This window comes from Callorhinus ursinus, unplaced genomic scaffold (genome assembly GCF_003265705.2).
Source record: "Callorhinus ursinus isolate GAN/ISIS: 27379988/994484 unplaced genomic scaffold, GSC_fseal_2.0 scaffold22, whole genome shotgun sequence".
NCBI classification, from domain to species: Eukaryota; Metazoa; Chordata; class Mammalia; order Carnivora; family Otariidae; genus Callorhinus; species Callorhinus ursinus.
Window position 1 is genome coordinate 13226508 of NW_027397084.1, and position 13769 is coordinate 13240276.

General features: G+C 37.5%; 1 protein-coding gene and 1 pseudogene across 1 annotated transcript in view; one reads left to right on the forward strand and one right to left on the reverse strand.

Annotated features, from left to right (window-relative positions):
• HCRTR2 (hypocretin receptor 2) overlaps positions 1-13769 on the forward strand; it is a 126374-nt gene that overhangs the window by 77805 nt on the left and 34800 nt on the right. Inside the window, exon 2 of the mRNA XM_025890548.1 lies at positions 9529-9707. Within this exon, the coding sequence (XP_025746333.1) occupies positions 9529-9707 (179 nt within the window). The remainder of the gene's footprint in view (positions 1-9528; positions 9708-13769) is intronic.
• LOC112837923 (ATP synthase peripheral stalk subunit d, mitochondrial pseudogene) lies at positions 3958-4528 on the reverse strand (annotated as a pseudogene).

The window sequence follows — 13769 nt, forward strand, 5'->3', positions numbered from 1 at the left end:
GAGTGATTGACTGCTTTTCTCTGGGGGTGCACTGAGGAGCGGGGCCCCGAGTTCTCAGCTCCTCCGGGCAGAGAGTGGGAGGCCACCATTTTCACCCTAGTCCTCCAAAGCTGTACTGAGAGCTTGCAGGGAACAAAAGCTCCTGAGAGCAAACCTGAGCAACTTGCTTAGCCCAGACAGACAAGGGCGGGGCAATTCTGCCTCCGGCAAAGACATTTGGGAACCAAGGCAACAGGCCCCTCCCCAGAAGATCAGCATGAACAGCCAGCAAGCCAAGACCAAGTTTACCGATCAAGGAGAACGGGAGAACTCCAGCGCTAGGGGAATACTGCACATAGAATTCATGGCTTTTTTACCATGATTCATTAGTTTTTCAAAGTTAATTTTTTAGCTGTTTTTTTTTTTGAATTTTTCTTTTTCCCTTTTTCAACCAACATCTTATCAATCCCTTTTTTAAAAAAACATTTTTTTATTTTTCATTTTTAGAGTCATATTTTATCCCTTCATAGTAGTTACCCTTATTTTTAGCATATATATATAAGTTCTTCTCTCTTTAAAATTTTGATATACAGTTTCTTCTAACAGATCAAACTATACCCTAAATCACTAGTGTATGGCTTTGTTCTAGTCTCCTGCCTGATCACAGTCTCTTCCATTTTTTTCTTTACTTTTTTTTTTTTAATTTTCTTTCTTCTTTCAAACAACTTCTTATCTTATTAATTCCGTTTATAAAACGTTTTATAATTTTCATCTTTACAGTCATCTTCCATCCCTTCATTGTATCAACCCTTATTTTGTACATATATAAGTCTTTCTTCCTTTAAAATTTTAGGAGGCACTTTCTTCTAACAGAACAAAAAACACCCAATATCTAGTGTGTGGCACTGATCTATGCACTAGCCTGATCATATTTGATCATATTCTGTTTTTTTTTTGTTTTGTTCTGTTTTTGTTTGTTTTATCTTTTTCTTTTTCTTTTCTTTTTTTTCTCTTTCTCTTTTCTTTCTTTCTTTACCTTTCTTTTAGCCTGGTTTCAGGTCTTTTCTGATTTGTATAGAGTATATTTGCTGGGAACGTTGTTAACCTGTTAGCATTTTGTTCTCTCATTCATCTATTCTCCTCTGGACAAAATGACAAGATGAAAAAAAATCACCTCAGCAAAAAGAACAAGAGGTAGTACCATCTGCCAGGGACCTACTCAATACAGACATTGGTACGATGTCGGACCTAGAGTTCAGAATCCTGACGTTAAAGATACTAGCTGGGCTTGAAAAAAAGTGTGGAAGTTATTAGAGAAACCCTTTCTGGAGAAATAAAAGAACTAAAATGTAACCAAGTCGAAATCAAAAAGGCTATTAATGAGGTGCAATCAAAAATGGGGGCACTAACTGCTAGGACAAATGAGGCAGAAGAGAGAATCAGCGATATAGAAGACCAAATGATGGAAAATAAAGAGGCTGAGAAAAGAGAGATAAACAACTACAGGATCACGAGGGCAGAATTCAACAGATAAGCGATATGATAAGATGAAACAACATTAGAATAATTGGGATCCCAGAAGAAGAAGAAAGAGAGAGAGGGGCAGAAGGTATATTGGAGCAAATAATAGCAGAGAACTTCCCTAATGTGGGGAAGGAAACAGGCATCAAAATCCAGGAGGCACAGAGAACCCCTCTCAAAATCAATAAAAATAGGTCAACACCCTGACATCTAATAGTAAAACTTACGAGTCTCAGAGACAAAGAGAAAATCCTGAAAGCAGCTCGGGAGAAGAGATCTGTAACCTACAATGGTAGAAACATTAGATTGGCAACAGACCTATCCACAGAGAAGAGACCTGGCAGGCCAGAAAGGACTGGCATGATATCTTCAGAGCACTAAATGAGAAAAATATGCAGCCAAGAATACTATATCCAGCTAGACTGTCATTGAAAATAGAAGGAGAGGTAAAAAGCTTCCAGGACAAACAAAAACTAAAGGAATTTGCAAACACAAAACCAGCCCTACAAGAAATCTTGAAAGGGGTTCTCTAAGCAAAGAGAGAGCCTAAAAGCAGCATAGACCAGAAAGGAACCCAGACAATATACAGTAACAGTCACCTTAGAGGCAATACAATGGCACTAAATTCATATCTTTCAATAGTTACTCTGAATGTAAATGGGCTAAATGCCCCAATCAAAAGACACAGGCTATCAGGTTGGATTAAAAAAACAAGACCCATCAATATGCTATCTGCAAGAGACTCATTTTAGACCCAAAGACACCCCCAGATTGAAAGTGAGGGGGTGGAAAACCATTTACCATGCTAATGGACACCAAAAGAAAGTTGGGTTGGCAATTCTTATATCAGACAAATTAGATTTTAAAATAAAGACTGTAATAAGAGATGAAGAAGGACACTATATCTTAAAGGGTCTATCCAACAAGAAGATCTAACAATTGTAAATATCTATGCCCCTAACCTGAGAGCAACCAATTATATAAGGCAATTAATAACAAAAGCAAAGAAACACATTGACAACAATACAATAATAGTGGGGGACTTTAACACCCCCCTGACTGAAATGGACAGATCATCTAAGCAAAAGATCAACAAGGAAATAAATACTTTAAATGAAACACTGGACCAAATGGAATTCACAGACATATTCAGAACATTCCATCCCAAAGCAACGGAATACACATTCTTCTCTAGTGCCCATGGAACATTCTCCAGAATTGATCACATCCTAGGTCACAAATCAGGTCTCAACCGATACCAAAAGATTGGGATTATTCCCTGCATATTTTCAGACCACAAAGCTTTGAAACTAGAACTCAATCACAAGAGGAAAGTTGGAAAGAACTCAAATACATGGAGGCTAAAGAGCATCCTACTAAAGAATGAATGGGTCAACCAGGAAATTAAAGAAGAATTAAAAAAATTCATTGCAACCAATGAAAATGAAAACACAACTGTTCAAAATCTTTGGGATACAGCAAAGGCAGTCCTGAGAGGAGAGTATATAGCAATACAAGCCTTTCTCAAGAATCAAGAAAGGTCTCAAATACACAACCTAACCCTACACCTAAAGGAGCTAGAGAAAGAACAGCAAATAAAGCCTAAACCCAGCAGGAGAAGAGAAATAATAAAGATCAGAGCAGAAATCAATGAAATAGAAACCAAAAGAACAGTTGAACAGATCAATGAAACTAGGAGCTGGTTCTTTGAAAGAATTAACAAGATTGATAAACCCCTGGCCAGACTTATCAAAAAGAAAAGAGAAATGACCCAAATCAGCAAAATCATGAATGAAAGAGGAGAGATCACAACCAACACCAAAGAAATACAAACAATTATAAGAACATATTATGAGCAACTCTATGCCAGGAAATTAGATAACCTGGAAGAAATTGGTGCATTCCTAGAGATGTATCAACTACCAAAACTGAACCAGGAAGAAATAGAAACCTCAACAGACCTATAACCACTAAGGAAATTGAAGTAGTCATCAAAAATCTCCCAACAAACAAAAGCCCAGGGCCAGATGGCTTCCCAGGGGAATTCTATCAGACATTTCAAGAAGAATTAATACCTATTCTCCTGAAACTGTTCCAAAAAATAGAAATGGAAGGAAAACTTCCAAACTCATTTTATGAGGCCACAATTACCTTGATCCCAAAACCAGACAAAGACCCCATCAAAAAGGAGAATTACAGACCAATATCCTTGATGAACATGGATGCAAAAATTCTCACCAAAATACTAGCCAATAGGATCCAACAATACATAAAAAGGATTATTCACCACGACCAAGTGGGATTTATCCCTGGGCTGCAAGGTTGGTTCACCATCTGCAAATCAATCAACGTGATACAATACATTAACAAAAGAAAGAACAAGAGTCATATTATTCTCTCAATAGATGCAGAAAAAGCATTTTACAAAGTACAGCATCCTTTTTTTTTTTTTTTCCGTATCATTATTTTTAATGTCCAGCATTTACAACACGAGGGCCAGAGCTTTCTCCCCACCTCAAGTTTATAAATTCTCAATTGGCTTGTGAGGCCAATAGGGATACTTCTTCTTGTCTAATCTGGTTTCTGGGAAGACTTCATTCAGGTCCTCAATGGTCATCTGATCAAATGGAATTATGTTTCTCATCTTCTCCAGCTCTTTTTCATATTCCTCAATCCTGGCCTTTGAGAGAGAAAAAAACTCGGCACAACTTTTCACATCTTCTTTTTCTTCAGCATCCACCTGAACAGTATATTTATCCTCTGGCACAGGAACCTTCAGGGCATTAAACTTCTTCTCAAAGTCATCTACCAAACCAGCCTTTGCCACATTGGCCTTGTAGTAAGCCCAGTCGATAGCAGGTGGTTTCTCAGGGAGAGTAGCCAATCTGGAGGTAAGTGTCTCATTCCAGGATTTCAGGGAGTTAGCAATGGCCTTCTGGTTTCAGGGTATGATCTCCCCAAAAGCTACCCAGTCAATGGTTTTTAGAGCAAGTTTTCACGCAGCCATCTTGAGATCCTTCGCCGACCCCGGCGGCCTACAGCATCCTTTCTTGATCAAAACTCTTCAGAGTATAGGGATAGAGGGTACATACTTCAATATCATAAAAGCCATCTATGAAAAACCTACAGCGAATATCATTCTCAATGGGGAAAAGCTGGGAGCTTTTCCCCTAAGGTCAGGAACGCGGCAGGGATGTCCACTATCACCACTGCTATTCAACATAGTATTAGAAGTCCTAGCCACAGGGTGCCTGAGTGGCTCAGTTGGTTAAGCGGCTGCCTTCGGCTCAGGTCATGATCCTGGAGTCCTGGGATTGAGTCCCACATCGGGCTCCCTGCTCAGCAGGGAGTGTGCTTCACCCTCTGACCCTCCCTCCTCTCATGCTCTCTCTATCTCATTCTCTCTCTCAAATAAATAAATAAATAAATTAAGAAGAAAGTAGTCCTAGCCACAGCAATCAGACAAGAAAAAGAAATCAAAGGCATCCAAATCGGCAAAGAAGAAGTCAAACTCTCACTCTTTGCAGATGATATGATACTGTATGTGGAAAACCGAAAAGACTCCACCCCAAAACTGCTAGAACTCATACAGGAATTCAGTAAAGTGGCAGGATATAAAATCAATGCACAGAAATCAGTGGCATTCCTATACACCACCAACAAGACAGAAGAGAGACAAATCAAGGAGTTGATCCCATTTACAATTGCACCCAAAACCATAAGATACCTAGGAATAAACTTAACCGAAGAAGCAAAGGATCTGTACTCAGAAAACTATAAAATACTCATGAAAGAATTGAAGAAGACACAAAGAAATGGAAAAACGTTCCATGCTCATGGATTGGAAGAACCAACATTGTGAAGATGTCAATGCTACCTAGAGCAGTCTACACATTCAATGCAATCCCCATCAAAATACCATTGCCTCCACTTTTTTCAAAGAAATGGAACAAATAATCCTAAAATTTGTATGGAACCAGAAGAGACCCCGAATAGCAGAGGAATGTTGAAAAAGAAAAGCAAAGCTGGCGGCATCACAATTCCGGACTTCCAGCTCTATTACAAAGCTGTCATCATCAAGACAGTATGGTACTGGCACAAAAACACACACATAGATCAATGGAACAGAATAGAGAGCCCAGAAATGGACCCTCAACTCTATGGTCAACTCATCTTTGACAAAGCAGGAAAGAATGTCCAATGGAATAAAGACAGTCTCTTCAACAAATGGTGTTGGGAAAATTGGACAGCCACATGCAGAAGAATGAAACTGGACCATTTCCTTACACCACACACAAAAATAGACTCCAAATGGTTGAAAGACTTAAATGTGGGACAGGAGTCCATCCAAATCCTAAAGGAGAACACAGGTAGCAACCTCTTCGACCTCAGCCGCAGCAACTTCTTCCTAGAAACATCGCCAAAGGCAAGGGAAGCAAGGGCAAAAATGAACTATTGGGACTTCATCAAGATAAAAAGCTTTTGCACAGCAAAAGAAACAGTCCACAAAACCAAAAGACAATCGACAGAATGGGAGAAAATATTTGCAAATGACATATCAGATAAAGGGCTAGTATCCAAAATCTATAAAGAACTTATTAAACTCAGCACCCAAAGAACAAATAATCCAATCAAGAAATGGGCAGAAGACATGAACAGACATTTTTTCCAGAGAAGACATCCAAATGGCCAACAGACACATGAAAAAGTGCTCAACATCGCTCGGCATCAGGGAAATCCAAATCAAAACCTCAATGAGATACCACCTCACACCAGTCAGAATGGCTAGAATTAACAAGTCAGGAAACGACAGATGTTGGCGGGGATGCGGAGAAAGGGGAACCCTCCTACACTGTTGGTGGGAATGCAAGCTGGTGCAACCACTCTGGGAAACAGTATGGAGGTTCCTGAAACAGTTGAAAATAGAGCTACCCTATGATCCAGCAATTGCACTACTGGGTATTTACCCCAAAGATACAAATGTAGGGATCCGAAGGGGTACATGCACCCCGATGTTTATAGCAGCAATGTTCACAACAGCCAAACTGTGGAAAGAGCCAAGATGTCCATCGACAGATGAATGGATAAAGAAGAAGTGGTATATATACACAATGGAATATTATGCAGCTATCAAAAGGAATGAGATCTTGCCTTTTACAACAACATGGATGGAACTGGAGGGTGTTATGCTGAGTGAAATAAGTCAATCAGAGAAAGACATGTATCATATGACCTCGCTGATATGAGGAATTTTTAACCTCAGGAAACAAACTGAGGGTTGCTGGAATGGTGGGGGGTGGGAGGGATGGGGTGGCTGGGTGACAGACATTGGGGAGGGTATGTGCTACGGTGAGCGCTGTGAATTGTGCAAGACTGTTGAATCACAGATCTGTACCTCTGAAACAAATAATGCAATATATGTTAAAAAAAAAAAGGAAGAAGATAGCAGGAGGGGAAGAATGAAGGGGAGTAAGTCGGAGGGGGAGACGAACCATGAGAGACGATGGACTCTGAGAAACAAACTGAGGTTTCTAGAGGGGAGGAGGGTGGGGGGATGGGTTAGCCTGGTGATGGGTATTGAGGAGGGCACGTTCTGCATGGAGCACTGGGTGTTATGCACAATCAATGAATCATGGAACACTACATCAAAAAGTAATGATGTAATGTATGGTGATTAAAATAACAATAAAAAATTAAAAATAAATAAATAAATAAATAAATAAATAAATAAAATAAACTCTAGCACTTACAAACTTTTTGTCCTTAGGTAGTTTCCTTAACCGCTCTAGCCTCAGTTTCACAACTGTTAAGCAGGGATAGGAATGGTAATCACTTACAGTGTTATGAGACTGAAACTAGTTAATAATTTACATTGCTTAAAACGGGGCATGACACATAGTAAATAGCATAGAAATATTTCCTGAAAATATACTTTTCTCATATTGGCTAGTCATAATGCATCAACACTGTCTTTCCATCATTGCCTCACTTCCAAAATATGGAGAATTAGGAGTCAATCTAGAACTTATATTTTTTTAAGTCTTATTTTCTTTCCTAGATCCAAAATTGTACCATTTGGACCATTTGTTGACTAAATATCAGTGGTGTGAGACTTATATCAATTTTCTAATAACAAACTATGATAATGTGCTAGTCAACTGAGAGTGTGCCTATGTGTGTGTGTGTGTATGTGTGTGTGTGTGTGTCTTCAAGTGTTTCTGGGAAGTAAATCATTCAGCATTATCACTTTCAAATAGTAAAGACTACAGTTTACCCTAATAAAGTTAATCTGAGTTTTTGGGTACTAATGTTCTGGAATTAGAGAAAGATATGAAGTTTTCAAAATTAAATCCTCAGGAATTCAGGGATTTTATTAAGTTAGCATATGCTGGTGACTGGAAGATAATTTCAGTTTCTTCAGCATATGAAACTCTTAATAAGCGGTACATAATTGTCAAAAAGAAATCTTTACTTAGTGACTTAAATTTAACAAAATGTGCTTTTATTTCTCCACTCTATAAGGTTATGAATCACTGCATCATTTGGGTGCGTAGGTGACAGCTCTGACAGTTTGATGATACCCAAGGCAAATTTGCAGTTACTGTCAGTGAAGCAATCCATCAATAGATGTGGGTAACAGTGCTTACACCTATATAATTCTTGAGCCAGTGATCATGTAACCTTTGAATACACCACACAGAGAAAAACAGAGAATTGAGGAACTAGATGTTCTTTCCATAAAGAGCAACTGAATAAGGTAGAACACCTTTTAAAAATGAAGATAAACTGAAAGACAATGAGGAAGGCTCAACCCAGGAGGTATTGAAAAATGTGTTTGATTTGAGGTGATGTTTAGAGGCCATCCAGAGTAATAGAGAGGAAAGAGGACTGAGTCTCTAGAGTATATATGCGTTTTGTTATAACTAGTTCACCACCCCCCCAACAAAAAAGCAACACCTCACTTGGTGTTGAATCCCCAGTTGTAGCTGTAGTTCTGTGCTTTATGAGCCATTTGTCCCTAGCCAAGCTCCATGAATTCCCTGTGTCTCAATTACTGCATATATAAAATGATGGTAACAATGTCTTCCCTTGGGATTGTCAAGATTAAACGACCTAAGTATATGAACCATATAGCTCAGTGTTTGCCAATAATAGGGGCTGAAAAATTGTTGGCTTTTGTCTTTTAAACCTCTTCATCAATTAGAAGTTCCAAATGCAGAGTTTGGCAGTAGATAGGTTAAACATCATGGTTGAGGCAAACACTACAGTTCATTGAAAATAGCTAGCTCCTAATTCATCTCACTTCAGTAAATATTTCTTGACTCTCTGCTGCATGCTGAGCACTGAAGGAATAGAAAGAAGAATCAAAGATTGTTCCTCAGCTTCTGGGAATCACAATTCAAAATCAAGTAGAAATTAATGCAGTCTTATGATCCATTGAGAAATGTCTTGTAAGGTAAACGAACTGATGGTAAGCATGGATTCAGCATTCACACAAACTGACTGATTCAATGAAAACAGTACAGCCTTAAATCATCTTCCTTTTTCAATATTTATTTGTGGTCTTTACAGGAGCATTAATTAGCTTGGCAGTGTTTCCTAATTAGTACCTATTTTCTTTGTATAGTTACTTTTAGTCTATTTGGGCTGCTATAACCAGAATACCATAAACTAGTGGCTTATAAACCACATAAATGTACTTCTCACAGTTCTAGAATCTGAGAAGTCCAAGATCAAGGCTGTAGCAGATTCAATGTCTGGTGAGGGCCAGTTTCCTGGTTTATAGCCAACAGTTTTTTTTTCACTTTGTCCTCAGATGGTGGCAGAGTCAAAGGATTTCTCTGAGGTCCCTTTTATAACGGCACTAATCCCATTCTTGTGGGCTCTAACACCATGATCTATTCACCTCCTAAAGACCCACCTCTTAATACCATCACACTGGGTGTTAGGATTTCAACATATGAATTTTGTGAGGACAAAAATATTTAGTCCTTAATAGTAACTATTCTTTTTTTTCCCCCAAATTAGTTTGTGTGGCAGTGTGGAAGAACCACCACATGAGGACGGTAACCAACTACTTCATAGTCAACCTTTCTCTGGCTGATGTGCTCGTGACCATTACCTGCCTTCCAGCCACATTGGTGGTAGACATCACTGAGACCTGGTTCTTTGGACAGTCCCTCTGTAAAGTTATTCCATATTTACAGGTAATTGTTTTTCACACTTCTTTTTATCCAAACACAGAAGCTACTGAAAAGGTATTTTCAATTAAGGATTGAAAAGTATTTTCAGTTATAATCATCTGGTCAATTAATTAGTGAGCTAAGAGAGAAATATACCTGCTTCTGGAATTAGCAAACTTAAGAGAAGTAATACTTGATAATTTTTGGGTAAATAAGTTAAGTTCTGGGTAAAAAATAAAACAACAGAATCCTCAAGTCATCATTAGATGCTGAATAAACCTTTTATTTCTCTGATTTCAAATTTTCCCACTGTAAAGTAAGGAAATTGAACAAATAATTATTGAGGCTTTTCTAGTTCAAATAAGCAAGGTCTGTCTATTTTTATAAGTGGTTTTGTTTCACACTGAGAAATTAAAGCTATGTGATCAAAGCAAAGCAGTGAACAGATTTTAGTGTTGATTCTGAATCATACTACCAGGTTTGGAATCTCTGTTCTGCTATTTATTGAATGTATGCTATTGAGCCAAATACACAAGCTCTTTGTGATTCACTTATTAGAGGATAATAATTTTAATTGTAGCTAACTCCTATGGTTATGACATTTTCCTTAGCTAATCTATATAAAGTACGTGGCATAGTGATTACTCTCTGGAAGATGATGATCCTATAAAAATATAGTATATTCTCAATAAACATCAGTCATCATCATTCTCATTAACATCATTAGACATTTTATTGTTCTGTGTGAAAGTAGCTTTTCTACAGTGAATTGTCCTATAAGAAATTGAGAACAGATGCTTTCAGAGAATAATTTTGTTGTGGATATGCTGATAGTTCTAAATCTTTGAAAGTGAAATGTTTTTAAGCTAGTGGCCATAGCCACAGCCCTCAAAGAGATGGATTCTCTTTAGCAATTGGACAGTGAATGAGAATGCCATTCTCTGCTTGTCTTCCTGTAACCATCCCCCACCCCACATTCCCTACTCCATCCAGTCTCCCAGATGGTGAGCACAGTATTTGGAAGGGATGAAAATATGCTCCCAATAATGAAAAATTGGTGCAGGTAGAACAATTGGACATGCAAAAAAAAAAAAAATCTAGACACAGACCTTACACCCTTCACGAAAATTAACTCAGAATGTATTGTAGACCTGAGTATAAAATGTAAAACTATAAAACCCCTATAAGATAACAAAGAAGAAAACCTAGATGATCTTGGTTATATTGATGACTTTTTAGATACAACACCAAAGACATGTTCCTTGAAAGAAATAATTGATAAGCCAACTTCACTAAATTTAAAACCTTCTACTCTGTGAAAGACAAGAGAATGGAAAGACAAAGACCCGGGAGAAAATATTTTCCAAAGATACATATAATAAAGGACTGACATCCAAAACATACAAAGAACTCTTAAAAACTCAACAATAAGGAAACAAATAACTCAATAAAAAAATGGGCCAAAGACCTTAACAGGACTTCACCAAATAAGATATACAGATGGCAAAGAAGTGTATGAAAAGATGCTCCTCATCATATATCATCAGCAAAATGCAAATTAAAATAACAATGAAATACCACATTATACCTATTAGAATGGCCAGATTTTGGAACACTGACAACACCAAATGCTGGTGAGGATGTGGAGTAACAGGAGCTCTCATTTATTGCTGATGGCACAGCCACTTTGATACACACTCTGGGAGTTTTCTTATAAAACTATACATACTCCCTTCATATGATCCAACAGTTGCATTCCTTGGTATTTACCCAAAGGAGCTGAAAACTTATGTCTACACAAAAACTTGCATACAAATGTTTATAGCAGCTTTATTCACAACCAAAACTTAGATGCAACCAAGATGTCCTTCAGTAGGTGAATGGATAAATATACTGTGGTACATCCAGACAGTAGAATATTATTCAGCACTAAAATGAAATGAACTGTCAAGCCATGAAAAGACACGGGGGAACTTAAATGCTTATTACTAAGTAAAAGAAGCCCAAGCTGAGAAGGCTACATATTGTATGATTTCAATAATATGACATTCTGGAAAAGGCAAAACTAGAGAGACAGTAAAAAGATAAATGGTTGCCAGAAGTAGGAAGTGATAAGCACAGATTATGATAGTACAATGGTGGCTATATGTCATTATACATTTTTCTAAACACATAGAATGTACACCACTAAGAGTGAACCACAATATAAACTATGGACTTCTGATGATTATGATGTATCAATGTAGGTTCATCAATTGTAAGAGATATACCCCTCTGGTGGAGGGATGTTGATAATGGGAGAGACAGGGAGTATATGGGAAATCTCTGTACGTTCTCAGTTTTGCTGTGATTTTAAATGTATCCCCAAAGTAAAGTTTTAATAAAAAACAAAAGATGGAGGAGACACAAATAACCCATTGCTAGAAATTATATTGATTAAGCTTTTGGATATGAAGTGTTATGAAGAGATCTTTACCCCAATAATTCTTCAATAACCTCATAAGTAAAAGTGATAATTTTTAAGATTAGATTAGACATCATTGACAGTATAGAAAGTATAAAATGCCATGGACGTTATAAGCTTTTTGGCAAACATTAGCTATAAGTTTAGTTTGTGTCAGTCAGATGAAAACCATGAATGTGTTACAAAAATAAAATTCAGTAACTTTTTCTGTTTTGAGATAAATAGTACATTGAGCAACAGAGGAAAGTATCCTTATTTAAAAAAATCATTAAGAAATTGGTCTTATGGTTTTGCATGGAGACACTGGAGAAATTGCAAATAGCCCAGAATTCTAATATTTTACCATCTCTTGGTTTTAATAACCACCCAGGGGAAAATTTGAGGGATCATCTTAAGTTTCAAGATATAGGCAGTTGTCCAGATTCTTCTGTTGGCTAAGTGAGAATATTCTGTGCTCTCTCTACAAACCAGAAGATTCCCCAGTGAAGAGTGGGGTGATGAGGGAGGAGTGCATCACCCTGTAGTAGGTATAGTTCTGCTCTAAAGCACAATGATAACTTCTTATATACCAGGTATTCCATCCAGACTCTCCTATGAGCACTCAAAGACAGACTGGATGCAGTGGGTGTCCAGTGAGTGATGTAGGGCATGGGTCTCTCTTAAAGTTATTGACAATACAATTGCATTTAGCACAACTTATTAGCAAGTCCTACAGTGATGAAACATCTTCATTTCCCGAGAGATTTTGTTTGCTTCTCTATAAATAGTGTCCTGTCTAGTCAAGACCTCAGTTGATTCTCTCCTCCATAGGCCAAGGAAAACTACTGAGTAACCACAAGATCTGAGTCAGATGAAAAAAGACTAGATCCATTCATTACCTCATTCAGCATTTTCTTGATGAAAAGTTATAAATGCACAAAAAACTTGGGGCACTGGTAAAACTAGTATCTCCAAATTCTCTTAACATTTATTGCCCATTTTCCATAGAATTTCCCCAAATGGAATGAGCAATATCAATGGACAATAAGCCATTCATTCAAATTTGAAGTTGTTTTCCCTTAGTAGTGATATTCTGAAACTGATCGCTTTTGTCCCTGATATGAAACTTCTGTCCCACTGAATGCTTAAAAAATTATTACAAAAATGTTTATCTAGCCAGATTTTAAGGTTATTCGGTTGTACTTAAGATTTATTGGACATGCATTAATTTTCTATGACTTATATGCCATTTTTTCTTCTAAATACAATATAATACAACCTTTAGGTTTATGACTGATCTACAATAACACTTCACAAAATGCTCAAAAATCCTAAAAATCTCACAAATGTAATAAAGCTTAGCTGAATAATTCAAATGACCCTTTTGTATCTTTAATAATTCTATAAATCCAAGATCATTAACATTTACAGAATAATTAACATGAATTTCTTAGAAAATTATAACATCATTTTTTCTCTCACACTTATACGAGCAGTTGGCTACTTTTTCAGAGTGACTTTTTTTTTTTCAACTGCAGAAGAAGCTCTGCATGGGAAATGTCAGGAAAAGAAGAACAAAAAGCCGCCTGAAATGGAGGTGGTGGCTGGTGGGTGGTGGCTGGTGGGTGGTGGCTGGTGGGTGG